At 37.2% G+C, this 14,801-nt stretch overlaps 1 protein-coding gene across 1 annotated transcript in view; it reads right to left on the bottom strand.

Moving 5' to 3' along the window:
* LOC121080703 (potassium/sodium hyperpolarization-activated cyclic nucleotide-gated channel 1-like) overlaps positions 1-14,801 on the bottom strand; it is a 180,323-nt gene that overhangs the window by 136,358 nt on the left and 29,164 nt on the right. The window contains exon 2 of the mRNA XM_040578839.1: positions 7,773-8,196. Within this exon, the coding sequence (XP_040434773.1) occupies positions 7,773-8,196 (424 nt within the window). The remainder of the gene's footprint in view (positions 1-7,772; positions 8,197-14,801) is intronic.

The following is a 14,801-nucleotide window of genomic DNA, read 5'->3' as shown; positions in this document are numbered from 1 at the left end:
GCATATCCATCAGACCATTACCTCGCGAAAGCTAAGGGGGGTTTTTTGCTCATGCTACAAGCTTAGGATGGAAGAATAAGAGGCTTTTTTTTCAAATCTGCAACCAGGAGCAAAGCATGCAAGCTCTAGCACATGCAAAACAAGGAATTAGCTCCAGAACAGCTTAAAAAAAAATAATAAACAACAAATTAGACTTTTAAAAATTTCTTCTATAAAAACATATTACACTTCAGTGTCAAAGACAGGCTGATGCAGTTCTGATCATTTTCAAAACTGATTGACTGTCATCACCTAGAAATGCTACTGCAGGAACGAACCCACCTTCTTGGGTCTACAGCCAAGACTCCCAGCAACAGGCCCATTACTATAGAAGCCAGACAAACTCATATAAAGAAGAAAAATATTATCTTCCAGCATTTGAGTTCAGGGAAATTTATCTCAGGCTATGTTCTACATGGTTTATCTCATAGGGAAAACATCATCACCACACAATTACTCTATTGGCATATGTACACAAGAAAGGCAGGTCAGTTTGAACAGTCTTAAAAAGGGCATAAAAACATGAAGCAAGAAACTTTACACTCACTTCCTATTTATTCTGTAGGAAGATGTATTATTCCTCCCATGAAAGTGATTACGCTTAGGTCATAAAGTAGGGAATTAAAAACCAGAATACTCTATGTCTTGCTTGCATTTTGGTAATTTCCTGCTCTACAAATGTGCTGTTCTGTTTTAGCAGTTAGTATTCTATTATTAGGAGATCATGGATCATAATGCCTTCTAATTGCCTCTATCAGTTATGTGCATTTTCCTATTGTTGTACAGAATTTAAAAGAATGAAAATAACTTGAGAGTATGCTCCATCATCTACATCAGTGATATTTCATGGATGTATACTTTAGCTGCAATGATATGTACTTTACTCAATTTTCATTGAAATAAAGGAAAAAGCACTGGCACAACTGAGCACAATTTACCCACCTAATATTAAAATATGGATAGTTACATATAAACAAAAAGGTTTGCATGAAATGAGATCCATTATAATTTCCCATTTGGAACACTACCAATTTAGTAAAGACTGTATTAGGCATTCCATTTAGCAAACCAGAGAGAATAGGCTTGTAAGTTACATGACAAAGAAAAAAATATTATTTAACAGCACTGAAATTTGCATATCTAAATATTATGAGACTGATTTTTGCTCCTATGAAAATATTTTCATTCACATGTTCTTTCATGTTTTATAATGTTTTATTTTTGAATTTATGTATTATTTATGTATCTTTTCTAGCATTTCAGTTGTACACATAAAGGCAAATTATATTTAGCAAACTAAAACTACACTATCAAAACATAGTATCAACAGCCTCAACAGTATTAAGGAAATTGCCTTTAAACTCTCTAATTTTAAGTGGAAAAAGAAAAGGGCTAGTAGTCAGGGTTCTGGCTCCATAGGATCAGAGTTTGCAGATTAAATACCTTGCTCTCAGTTGCTGTCATAGAGACAGACTATCCATTAGCCAACATCCCAATTGAATTAGAAAGAAATACCAGCACTTTGAATCCTACCCAGTAATGAACTGACAGCCAGCACAATTCACAGGTACAGAAGGAATGCATTCCCTCTGGGGAACTAGGCTGAGCAACCCTCTGCTGCATGCAATTTAACAGTTCTAAATAATCAGCTTGTATGGTTTGAAGTAGGAACACTAATAGCCCAGTCCTGATGGAGTACCACGCACTAGTTCACATCCACACAGATAAGACTGAGATGTACCAATCAAATGCAGGGTGAAACATGGGTTTTGAGCATGCATAAATCAGCTACATCCAAAATAAGAAAATTCCTCCGACACAAAGAAACTGAAGTAGTTTCTCAGTTACTTCTACATATGACAGAATGTACTGATGTAAGATATCAACAAATTATTCCCATGGCTTGGAAAGGAAAAAAGAAACAAACAGGTTAATACACTTGCTGCTGTCACATTATAGGAAAAGTACAAACATACTTCAGAACAGTACAGCCTTGGGTTGAAAAGCAGCCTCTCAAATGTCTGTTGTCTTAAAATTTGGGACCTCTATATCAGACCATGTAACCCCAAATGGATAAAAGCAGCAGTCATGTGATAGGTATGAGACTTCTGCTATGATGAAGCTAGAGTTCATCTTCTACCATAGCTATGTGGAGCAAAGAGTACTCTTAGATTTTGTAATTCAAATTGCAAGCAAATAAGGGGGGTTGGGGGGGGATCCCCTCTAGATTACACAACAGGTGGAGCTGGTCAGTATGTGTCAAGCACATGTGACAAAAGCTTCATCTGGTATGGAAGACTGCAGAACAAGGAGGAAGCCCCAAGCAAACCTCACAAGTGTCCAAGATACAGCCCAGCACGAAACAGAAGTCAACTGTGTAAGACGTACATATGCAAGCAAGTACCTGCACACTAAACAACATGAATAACTCACCATGGTTTGCATATTTACTTAATCCTGTGAAGAAACACTTCTTGGGTTAAAAAAAAAAGCACCAAACAGCTCAGGGTTTTGATATTCCTCATCGATCTACACAACCTGCTCCAAACCATAGACTTTATGTGGGAGGGCACAAATTCATTAATTTATACATAAGAGGCAATTTCCAAGCACAACTTTCCAAAAAACACAAAACTTGATTTTGTTTCCTTCCTGTAGAAATTGGCAGAAAATTGGAATTTTCTCCTACTTCAGTCTTCTCAACAGTAGGAAGGCAGAAATTATCAATACACACTTTGTTGCAGAATTCACAGACTTTGTGCCAGTAAGAGAAGGTGGGATCTCCTAAGTATTCTTGTCCCCAAAGATATTTAATCAGGTTTCCTCCCCTCACTCCCCACAAACTAGACAACTCATATTTCACTGATGCATCTACAATAAAGAAGTGTATCATACTTTAAGCTAATTTATTTTTAAAATGCACTCAACCTGTACTGGTGTATCTATTTGCAATACTCCACTAATTGACACAAATTTATAGGGCCTATAAAATATATTTTAAACTAACTTCTTGGAGGACTGAATGAAAACTGAATGAAAAGAAAGAAAAAAAATTATGTCACCTCCAATTTCCATGGCACCATTAACTAAAAAAAAATAAAAAAATAAAACTGTATAACACCATCATTGACAGAAAAAAAAACATCTTGTAGAGACAGAATCCTGTTAAAATAAATAACTCAATCAATAACAATATGTGTTTTTATCCAATACTACCAAGTAACCACCTAACTCAATCTCTCCCCACAAAATTCCCCAGTTAGTAATCAAAAGGGGAGACACAAAACATTGACTTCTCACCAGGCTATAAGGGAAAGAAAGAGTAGTTTGGTTCTGTATACGGGACAAAAGTCATCTGCATTACTACCACAGAAACAGCAAGCTACTTAAGTAAGTAGTCTTCTATTGTCTGAAAAAACTCAGGTGTTCTTTTATAATATTTTTATTTAGGCAACAATAATGACTCAACATCATATACACATCATATGTATTTTTATACTGCTGGCAACAAGCAGAACAAGAAGAGGACAACTAGTGGTGATCTGTGATAATTAGTGTTGGTAACATGAAAGCAAAAGATGGAATTGTTAATGCAGGACCTGAAATGGCACAGTTCTTAAACAATGTTTAAGCACATTACTGAAACTTAGCATTCAAGCAAGCTTGTATTTATGAGCTTTTCTAGATCCATATTACTATGACTATTAGAAAGAAAATAGCAAAAAGTAGAATAAGACATTTCTGTGTGATATCTAGGGGGCAGACTTTGGCCTGTTCCAGAGTTGGAGGCAGTCCTGAAGGGCAAAGGAGTCCAGGAAGGCTGGACAGTCTTCAGTAAGGAAATCTTAAAGGCACAGTAGCAGGCCATACCTATGTGCCAAAAGATGAGCAAGTGGGGAAGAAGACTGGCCTGGATGAAAAAAAAGCTTTGGCTGGAACTCAGGAAAAAAAAAAAAAAGTTTATGACCTTTGGAAGAAGGGGCAGGCAACTCAGGAGGACTACAAAGATGTCATGAGGTTATGCTGGTAGAAAATTAGAAGGGCCAAAGCCCAACTAGAATTTAATTTGGCTACTGCAGCAAAAAAAAACAATAAAAATGCTTCTATAAACACATTAACAGCAAAAGGAGGGCTAAGGAGAATCTCCATCTTTCTTAGATGCGGGGGGAAACATAGTGACAAAGGATGAGAAAAAAGCCGAGGTACTTAATGCTTTTTTTGCCTCAGTCTTTAACAGTAAAACCAATTGTTCTCAGGGTATCCAGCCCACCGAGCTTGATGACAGCAACAGGGAGCAGAATGATGCCCTATAATCCAAGGGGAAATGGTTGGTGACCTGCTACACCACTTAGACATACACAAGTTTATGGGGCCAGACAGGATCCACCCAAGGGTATTGGGTGAGCTGGCAGAAGTGCTCACCAATACCCTTGCAGTCATTTATCAGCAGTACTGACTAACCAGGGACATCCCTGGAAACATTCATGGTTAGGCTAGATGGTGCTCTGAGCAACCTTATCTAGTTGAAAATGTTCCTGCTCATTGCAGGAGGGTTTGGAATAGATGACCTTTAAAGGTCCCTTCCATCCCAAACTCTGATTCTGTGACTGGAGATCACCAAATGTGATGCCCATCTACAAGAAGGGCCAGGAGGAGGATCCAGGGAACTACAGGCCTGTCAGCCTGACCTCAGTGCTGGGATAGGTTATGGAGCAGATCATCCTGAGCGCCATCACATAGCACGTGCAGGACAACCAGGTGATCAGGCCCAGTCAGCATGGGTTTATGAAAGGCAGGTCCTGCTTGACGAACCTGATCTCCTTCTATGACAAGGTGACCCATCTAGTGGATGAGGGAAAGGCTGTGGATGTTGTCTACCTGGACCTTAGTAAAGCCTTTGACACTGCTTCCCACAGCATTCTCCTGGAGAAACTGGCTGCTCATGGCTTGGACTTGCATACTCCTCATAAGGTAAAAAAACTAGCTGGATGGCCGAGCCCAAAGAGCTATGGTAAATGGAGTTAAAGCCAGTTGGTGGCTGGTCACAAGTGGTAGCAAATTCTGTTTAATATCTTTATCAAAAAATCTGGATGAGGGGGATCGAGTATACCCTCAGGAAGTTTGCAGATGACACCAAGTTGGGCAGGGGTATTGATCTGTTTGAGGGTAGAAAGGCTCTACAGAGAGATCTGGACAGGCTGGACTGATGGGCCAAGGCCAATTGTATGAAAGTCAACAGGTGCCAGGTCCTGCACTTGGGTTGTAACAACGCCATGCAATGCTACAGGCTTGGGGAAGAGCGGCTGGTAAAGCTGCCTGGTGGAATAATGAGTTTACTGACTGTCCTCTCAATATTTTTGACATAATGGTCATTATTCTGGATCCAAATACATAGTATTTCAGATCTATCTGCACCACATTTAAAACCAACACATCAGCCTATATGCAAAAACTATTAAATCCTTTTAACCATGCACAAATAGACAGTAGTTCTGTGTCATAAAAATTAGTTAACAGAGTCTCCCTGTTGTGCATGTGCATACACGCACAATACAGGAAAGATTAATATCAGCAGCAAAGGTCTCACTGACTACCCTTATGAGATCATCCAAATATTGTTTCCTAATTCAGCAAAGTTAATCCCTAGCCAGTTTTGTTGTTTTAAAACATTACAATGCTATAACATACAGTTTCTCCAAAGTGGTAATGAAATCACAGTGCAGAACAGTTTCACACTCTACATTCAAAATAATAATCAACTATTGTGATAACAAAAGATAAATATGAAAATCCATAACCACCTTCATTTCTGACCTCTGTAAGATGCTAAAGAAAAGGTTAAATTTTCTTTTGCAGACATTTAATTTGGGGATTTATCAAAATTTGCTTCAGTCTACATATTCATCACTTGTCCCACATGTTTTCACAGTCACGAGAGCTCTTTTTTAAAAGCAGCCAATGAGCTTCTTGATGCTTTATTGCAGGCTCAAATACTAAAAAAAAAAAATTCTGATCCTCTTTCACCTTCCTGAGAACATCCAGGGAACTCTGTAACGTATTATCAAACACAAAAAGATGGACTCCATTTAGTTTTCAATACTTGCCAAATAAAATATCACACAAAAAAATATTTTGCAAGTTTTACCAGTAGAATCAAATGTGAAGTTGCAATCAAAGCAGCCTGGAGACACCAGCAGCCATTAGCTATAGATTACATGAGCTAAAACACCAGTTATTGCTGGTTTGGACCACATCTTCTGGTCCCTTCTAGTCCCACTTAGTGCTCGATTTAACCACTTTTGATTTAGAATACCTGATTTATTTTTGAAAACAGGTGGGAAGGGAAAAAGAGAGTATTAATTTCTCTACTTAGTAGGACTGTATAGTGGCAAGCTATTAACTCAAGCTGCCAGAAAATAATGTCACTGAACACATTTCAGAAGGTTGTATCTCTGTAAAATGCAGACAAAAGCACATCTTTATGGTAAAACAGCAAGATATGCTTAATCATTTGCCTTAGTTAAACTGAGTACGAAACTGCAGTGTTCTATTTCTATGTCAAAAATATAGTTATATTGCATTACAGAGAGGCAAAAAGAAGTAGAATTTACAAAATACATTAATAAAAAACCATTATCTATTTCAGGAGAGTTCTGAAAAGCAACTGTAAATTTATTAGGCTTTGATACTTAGTACCATCCAAAATCATGCCATTTTTAAATATAATCTGACATTATTTGTGAGATGGCTTTGCATTTAGGTTTCTATTAAACTGGAAAATGAACATAATACTTTAAAAGGGAGATAACCAGCAGGAAAAGCACCAGAAATGGTACCAAATAATCCTTAAATATTAATTTAATTAAATAAATCTTTATTGAAATAGGTAAATAAGTTTATGCAAATCTATTTTAACAGTTTCTGTGAAAATACTTTATAAAATAATTCTCATTACACTTGCTGCAAGAAAGGTTTAGAAAACAGACATTATTTTTCCTGGTTTTAGCACTTCCTTTTAAAACATGATATTTAGAACTACAGAAATGAGGACAGGCAAGAAATGAAATGGCTGAATCACGTTGCTATTTGCCAAAGCATTAAACACTTACTAGCCATAAGCATGCCTAATTAGGGAATGCCATAATTTCCTGGAAATGTCATGCCAAATTGGCAGGCAGCATAAGGTCACATCTGGAAATAGTGAAGTTGACAGTTTAGAAGGAAATTACTCAAAATTTGAACTACCCATTTTTTATGAAGGTCAGCATTCAATTTATTCAGCCTACATATAGCCTTCAAATAATGGGAGTTCTAGGAAATCTACTCCATTATAAATGGTTTAAATTTCTCCTGAAATAGAAAAATATGAACATGTATTTTAAGTTCTTTGTTATTACAAGAGTATTAACTTCATAAATGCTAGTCACCAAACTCAAATGCATATTTAGGTGGTTGCTAAAATTTCTAATATTCTCAGTAGGAGCCCATCTATGCTCATTGTTCTGATGGTCCCAAACACGTTTTTGGTCTCTGTGGTTAGCAGACAGAAGATGGTTACTCCTTTATGCTTTTTTCCAACAAGACTTTTCTACTAGCACCTGTATGTAATAACACTAACTGGGGAGTAAAAACTCTTTATTCCATTCTCGTTTGTGTGTAGCTCTTTGGAGAGACCCGAACAGTTTTTTGTAGAAATAAGATCTTAGCAAATGTTATAACCATAAATATCTTACCTCTTCCCACTGGTGTATGTATCTAATCAGTCTTGAAAGGCGTAATAAACGTAACAGGCTGAGGATTTTTGTAAATCTCACAATACGAAGTGCTCTTGCTGTCTTGTAAACCTCTGAATCCATTCCTTTTTCTACAATGAGAAAGATATAATCTACTGGTATTGACGAGACAAAGTCAACCACAAACCAGCTTTTTAAGTAATTCATCTTAATGATTTTAGGGTCCAGTATTATTTCAGAGCTGTCTTCGTTTACAGTCCCAGTTCTAAAATTCATGATCAAGTCCAATAGGAAAACAGTATCCGATGCCACATTGAAAATAATCCATGGTGGTGTTGTTTGTTCTGTGAAGAATGTGATTCCAACTGGTATAATGACAAGGTTTCCAACCATCATTATGAGCATGATTAAGTCCCAGTAAAACCTAAAAAAAAAGGAATAAACAGAACGGTTGTTGTAATATAGTCTCTATCATGCCATTTCTTCACATCAAGTACATTTTTGGTTCTATACAAATTAATTACAATAATGAAACTCTGTGGCAGTTTTCTCCAAATGAAGTTAGCAATTATACTATGCTTTCATACAGAGATACAACATATATGAGGAAGCTAAAACAATGAGTTTGCTTAGCATTAACAAAATGTTTAAACTCATTCAATATATTCACAGTCAATAGAGAAGAACAAGTAAATAATATGTTTCATTTTGTGCTTTCCTTCTCAAGAATATACACCTAGGATAAAGACAGCACCATGGCTTATCATTCCATAGCATATCTGAAAGGTGTGCATGTGTGGCACTCACTTCTCCAGACCCCTGTCAAAACCTAGTTTTAGCTATATAAACACACTAATATCTTTAGTACCAATCACAAGTACTTTAGCAATGCAATATTTTTTTTTAAGGCTTCTATCCAAATAGAAGCCCAAACACCTAACAGGTAACATATTACATGTAAGTACCCCTTTGCAAATGTACTCATACCATTACAGTGCTGGAATAAAATTATAGGAAGAGGGAAAAAAAAAAAAAAACCACTGAAGCAAAAGACAGAAACAGAAAAAAGGTAAGATCAAAACCTTTACCTACTTTTATAAACTGAATTTTTACCACCTGATAGCTTATCTTCTTTCAGAGCTAGTTAAGAAGTCTAGACAATAATAGTTGCAACTTCCATAGTACAAAATGGATACTGAATTTCACTATTTTATTCCAGAAGCATCTAAAGGTCCCCTCTGAATACTGCTAACTGCTTGAAACAGATGGTAGAGCACCAGACTCATAACTTTAGTATCTACTATAGAAACAGTACATAAACTCACCTATTATATAGAAGAGCCATCCATCCTGATGGATGGATTTCCAGGGGATAGTAATAGATACCTAACAATTAAGAAAAAAAATATAACTCCTGAAGGGTAAATTGTCTAAGGAAATTATTCTTGTTCAAGAAAAGAACTTAAACTGAATCAGAACCTAAGAAAGCCTAAACCCAAACCATAAACTCTTGTTCTGCTGGAGATCTGATCTAACTCAGTAGTCCTACATTGTATGGGTGGTTGGACTAGATGACCTCCACAGGTTCCTCCTGAACTAAATTATTATGCAACTCTATGACTTGAAAACTTTTCCATGCAAGGCATCAGTACCCCTGTTTCTGGAACAACCCCATTAAAGACACCAACATCTTATTTACTAACAGATACTGCAAAAACAACAGAGACACCAGAACAGTTTAAGGAGAAGGAGAAGAAACAGCAAATAAGCCACAAGGGATACACAAAAACAAGTAAAGACTACAGCTTAACAAGAGTCATTTCCCAAGTAACTTGAGCCCAGACCCACTAATTGAACAAGCCAGCAAGGGGCAAAGCCTGTACCAAGCAGCACAGGTGATTTAAAGAGGCTAAAACAATCAGCCCAGCTACTTGAAACTGCTGAGCATATATATATTTACCAGAGGGGACACATGCAGTAAAAAGTGGTGTTCTCTGCTTTTTTTGAGATTCTAGTGCTGTGTGGGACTTGCCAGAATAATTTTGCTGCTAATTTGTGTCAGATTTTCTGACATCTGGAAATATGACATTAAATTTTTGTAGGTATTTAAAAAAAACCAAACACAAACCAACAAACAACAAAAGCACAAAACAAAAGCTCCACCAAAACCCCAACCAAACAAGTAAGCAAAAAAAACCCAAACACCACACCAACAGAAACACCTAAAGATCTCTTTGTGGCTTTAAATGTGGAAAAACATAACTTGAAACATAATTCAAGATGTTATTTTCAGCCCACTAGAAACTGCTGCTGAAAGGAACCCCAAACTGGAAATGTATTTGCAGTTGGCATGATGTAATTAGTGGGGCATTTCAATGTAAGTGGTGTCCTTAATTATTTTTTTGCTGTGTTCTTCATAATTTTTTTCCCAATTTCCAAGAGTAACTAGAGAAGGAATCTTAAAATAATGATGAAACATCTCTTTATTTCATTCTCAGCCTTCAAAATGTCAAGGAGAGAAAAAATTACTAATAAGATTAAAAAGGTTCTAGGAGGCCATGTAACAACATCAGCATTATTTTTTCAGAAACCTTTCTATAACAGGGTCTTTCTGTCTCTCCCTGAATATGTGCAGGTGTTTTTTTACATTCAGGGTCAGAATTACTTCTATAGACAAGTTAGTGCTCTGGAAACTGGATCTCTGCCAGATCAGCTTTCAATTTTAAATTGAGGCAGACACTATTAGTGCACTAGCATGTTCTTGGGACATTACTAAGTCCTTTCACTGACCTTGTAGAAAGTACTATGTGATTTTTCCTTAATGTCTGATGAGCTTATCTATTCTGATTATATGAGAAATGACTGAACTACTCAAAAGTGATTAAAAATATTGTGCTGAGCTTGGCTGCAGACAATGCTGATGGGATCAATACTCTGACTCAATGTAAAAAACAAAAAAACAACCAAACAAAATATCAAACATTTGGAAAGAGTTGTTTCACCTAATTGTTTGACACTGCTTGGAAGACAGAAATGCCAAACATCCTGCAGGTTGCAGTCAGTACCTTGCAAGATAACATCCTAGGTAATCATCTACTGTATCGCTACCTCTGTTTTCTGTGAAATCATTCTGTAGTGGTTACTCTCTCTTGGTTTTCAACAATCTAGAGAGCTTTGATAAAGTAGTGCTGAATAAGTATCTCTGGATTTAAAACACACTATGGCAGAAGACCTCTTGCGATTTTCCATGTGGTATTTGTTAAAGTTCTCAGAGGGTGTAAGGTCTGCAGGTCCCAAAAAAGAACAGCTCCTCTTCACACCCTCCATTCTCAGAAGCAGCAAGAACACTCTGCTCTAAAAAAAGAAATTTATGAAAGGTGGCTGTTCCCATCACTGTGTTGTCATATTTATTCATTTTTGTCTACTTAGAGGTGTGAGCAGCTGTGTACACACAAAGGTCTTTTATAAAGGAAGCTGAAGGGACACAGAGCAGTACAAATCTAGTGCTCACTGACTGTCCCATTCCGGTGCCTGAGGAGGTGGAGGAGCGTTATGCTCACCCTTTCCCAAGTGAAGTATCCAGGCTATATAAATGAATTATACTTGACTTGCACATTAAAGCTTTTCTGCATAGCCAGGAGGATTTTTAGAGGGAAAAGCTGAGTATTTGAGTATTACTCTTTGAACTGGATCTTTGAATACTACCACCTTAAAAGGTGGACACACTTAGGCTAGACTAGAGTGAGTATTTCATCCTATATCCCACAAATCATGAGAAGACAGAATGTATGACAAAATTTTAGGTTCTCTCACCATATGTAATGTCCTGGAAATGAGTGCTAATTTTTTCCCCTGTTTAGCAAGACAGCTGATTCCAATTGTATTATTTTCCTTTTCCTTTTTTTGACACATTATATGCAAACACTTAGTCCTCCCACAGTTTCATGGTAAGTGAATGGTTTGTTGCATCGAAGAAGGAAAAATATATTTATGCTGGGAAAAAAGCTCATTGCATATTAAATCACAGCTATAAGAGAATACAGTTCTGTGAAAGCCTATGAAATGTAATACTGATATAGACAACAAATGCTAGATAACTTTTCTGAGAGCAGATGATGTAAAAGGAAAGGAAAATGAGTAAAAACTATTCTTGCCACAGAAAGTACAGACACATAAAAGATTTTAATCAGACAGCAGTTCTGAGTCTGTCAACTTCTGTTTTAGAGAAACAAACAGGAGAGATCCTCTGTTCTTCTCCCCCTTTTTTGACAGTAGGGAAAGATCATGATAATAATTACAGCTCTAAAATTTAGGTGGTGAGGTTCAGTATTTGCAGTTATCTCTACTTTAGTTCAAAAACTTTGAGATTGTCACAGTAATGATTATATAAGTCCTGGAAATGTTGCTTTTAATTTTGATTATATTTTTATAGAGAAATCTATAATTAATTCACATATAAACAAACACATTTAAAGATATCTACCACAGCTTCCAGGTATTTAAAATGGAGGGGGTTGTTTGATTTAAGAAAACCCACAGCATGAATAGACTGCTTGATTTTAGACAACATATCCGGAGAATTTAGCCACTCATGTAAGTATCAGTAAAATTAAAAACAGAATTACAATTAAGCTTAACATTGAAGGAATTATATATGAAAAAACTAAAGAAAATAGTTAACATGAAAAAATACTAAGGGACCTGCGAATTTAATACATTCTTTCTACATGTTGCCTTATACATCCTTTGGACATTAAAACATTGGTCATATTTGCAGTGATAATTCACATTTGCATAGAAATGACAGCGTCGCACACAGTGTGCTGTGCCTTCTTCTTGAAAAATCTGTAACTCTCAGCCATACGCAATTAAAGCAGCCAAAAAAAAAATATACATAAATGCATACAGTACTAACTACCAAGAAAGACAAAGAAATCATATGTTCTTAATAATTTTCCTTAAAGTGAATGACAATTTCTTTCAGACTTCTTGCACCAAATATTATGCCTCTCCAGTAGTTGCCAATATGTGAATTGTGTGGAGAAGCTACCCTCAAGAAAAAAAAAGGACTAATTTCATTACAAGTCTATAGCTGCCTACTTTATTAATTGAGATAAATTACAAAATAAATATGCTCAAAAAAAAAGCTGAAATGTAGATGACTGTATCAGATAACTAATGACAATTTATTAAAGATATCTACTTAATAGGATATCTTTTCTTTTCAGACTTGTCAGCAATCCCCTTAAGAGTACGAAAATTATTCTTACATTTACAAACAGAATAGTGATTACATTCTTTGCTGAGCTTGTGTCTTAGAGTTGAAAACAAATCAATTTTTGTTGGTGTGGCAATTGAAAAGAAATAAGGTTCGAATCTTTAAATCTAAAATGGTAGAGATGGGTGCCACAAGATATCCAGTCTCTCCAGGGCCATGGGTTCAAATTCTACCATTGTCACCAATGATAATATACAGTGTTATGTAACAACATCACTCAATTTATTTGCTGTTTTTACCCAAAATCAAATCCCCTTGAGGCACACATTGAACTTCCCCATCTTCCCACATCACCCACCAAGTGATCCCAGGCCCCTGAGCAAAAACAATCCCACAAATGGGTTTGCCTTTGACTGAGGCAGGAATGACCCAGACTGTTTTCCCAAGCATATTTTTAAGGTGCACTACAGAACTTGATCCCCCTCTACAGTACGCAAAAGCTTTGACTGGGCAGGGCCAGCTCGAGTAGCAGATCCTCTGGTATTAACCAACCAGGTAGCCTTTGCTAAATGTGTGTCCCAGTGTTTGAAAGTTCCACCACCCATTGCTTTCAGCGTAGCCCTTAAAAGTCCGTTACATCGTTCAATTTTCCCAGAGGCTGGTGCATGATACGGAATATGATATACCCACTCAATGCCATGCTCTTTGGCCCAAGTGTCTATGAGATTGTTTCGGAAATGAGTTCCATTGTCTGATTCAATTCTTTCTGGGGTGCCATGTCGCCACGTGACCTGTCTTTTGAGGCCCAGGATAGTATTCTAGGCAGTGGCATGGGGCACAGGGTATGTTTCCAGCCATCCAGTGATTGCTTCCACCATTGTAATGCAGGCTAGAACTCCTGTTAAAGCATGCAACTATCTAGATTTCTGGCCGTAGGATGTGTGTAGGGATATTTGTGGAGATGGAGGGTGACAGCAAATAAACCTGCGGATGGTGCAACCAGGTGGATGAAGTGTTCTGCCTTGTGGCTTTACTGCAGAAGGAGGTGGACAGACTGAGGAGCATCTGAGTCTGAGAAGGAGATTTGTGGACAACTGGCTAGCTGAAAAAGGTCTCATAGACATAGTCCAGCTGGCTGGACAAAAATGCACATCGCTCTCAGCTTATCTGAAGTAAAGCAAAATACACTGTCTTTGGCTGTCCTTGTTACACAATAACAGGAAGATTTTGGTGGGAAAAGAATGTTGCAGGTGGGAACAGATAACTACAGAAGAGAAACTAGGGGCGGACTTGGTATTTAGGCAACTAACCAATAATGAGCTTAACTTTTGTAATATGTATGAGCTAATTATAAGAAGGCATAAAAGGTGACTGTAAAAGACAATAAACGAAGTCTGCTGATTACTCATATTGAGTGACTGTGTCTTCCCTCCGTCGCGACAGAGATTGATCAATGGACCTGTGCTCTGCCATCTCAGTTACAGACAACCTAGCTCAGCATGGCCACTACTGAGGTAGGCCTAGGATCTGTTTCATGCCAGAAGGAAAGCAGTGTTACAGGGGATAGAGAGGGAATGATGCAAGTTACGGCACAAAGCTGTAAAAAAAACTTTTCTTTACCCTCTTGTATACCTTTACAGAAAAGGCATGAGGCTCTGGGTATGACAGAAGACTTGATGAGATAAAAGAGGAGGAACCTATGTAAGTATTCTTGCCAAGGTCAGATCAACTAGTCCCTCACATCAAGACCTGCATTAAGACCAGCACCAAAAAGAAACAATGGTGGGTTATGGTCGTAGGTGACTCCCTCC

The sequence above is a fragment of the Falco naumanni genome, chromosome W (assembly GCF_017639655.2).
Source record: "Falco naumanni isolate bFalNau1 chromosome W, bFalNau1.pat, whole genome shotgun sequence".
NCBI classification, from domain to species: Eukaryota; Metazoa; Chordata; class Aves; order Falconiformes; family Falconidae; genus Falco; species Falco naumanni.
The sequence above is the reverse complement of the archived record's forward strand: the minus strand, read 5'-3'. Positions and strand labels throughout refer to the sequence as shown.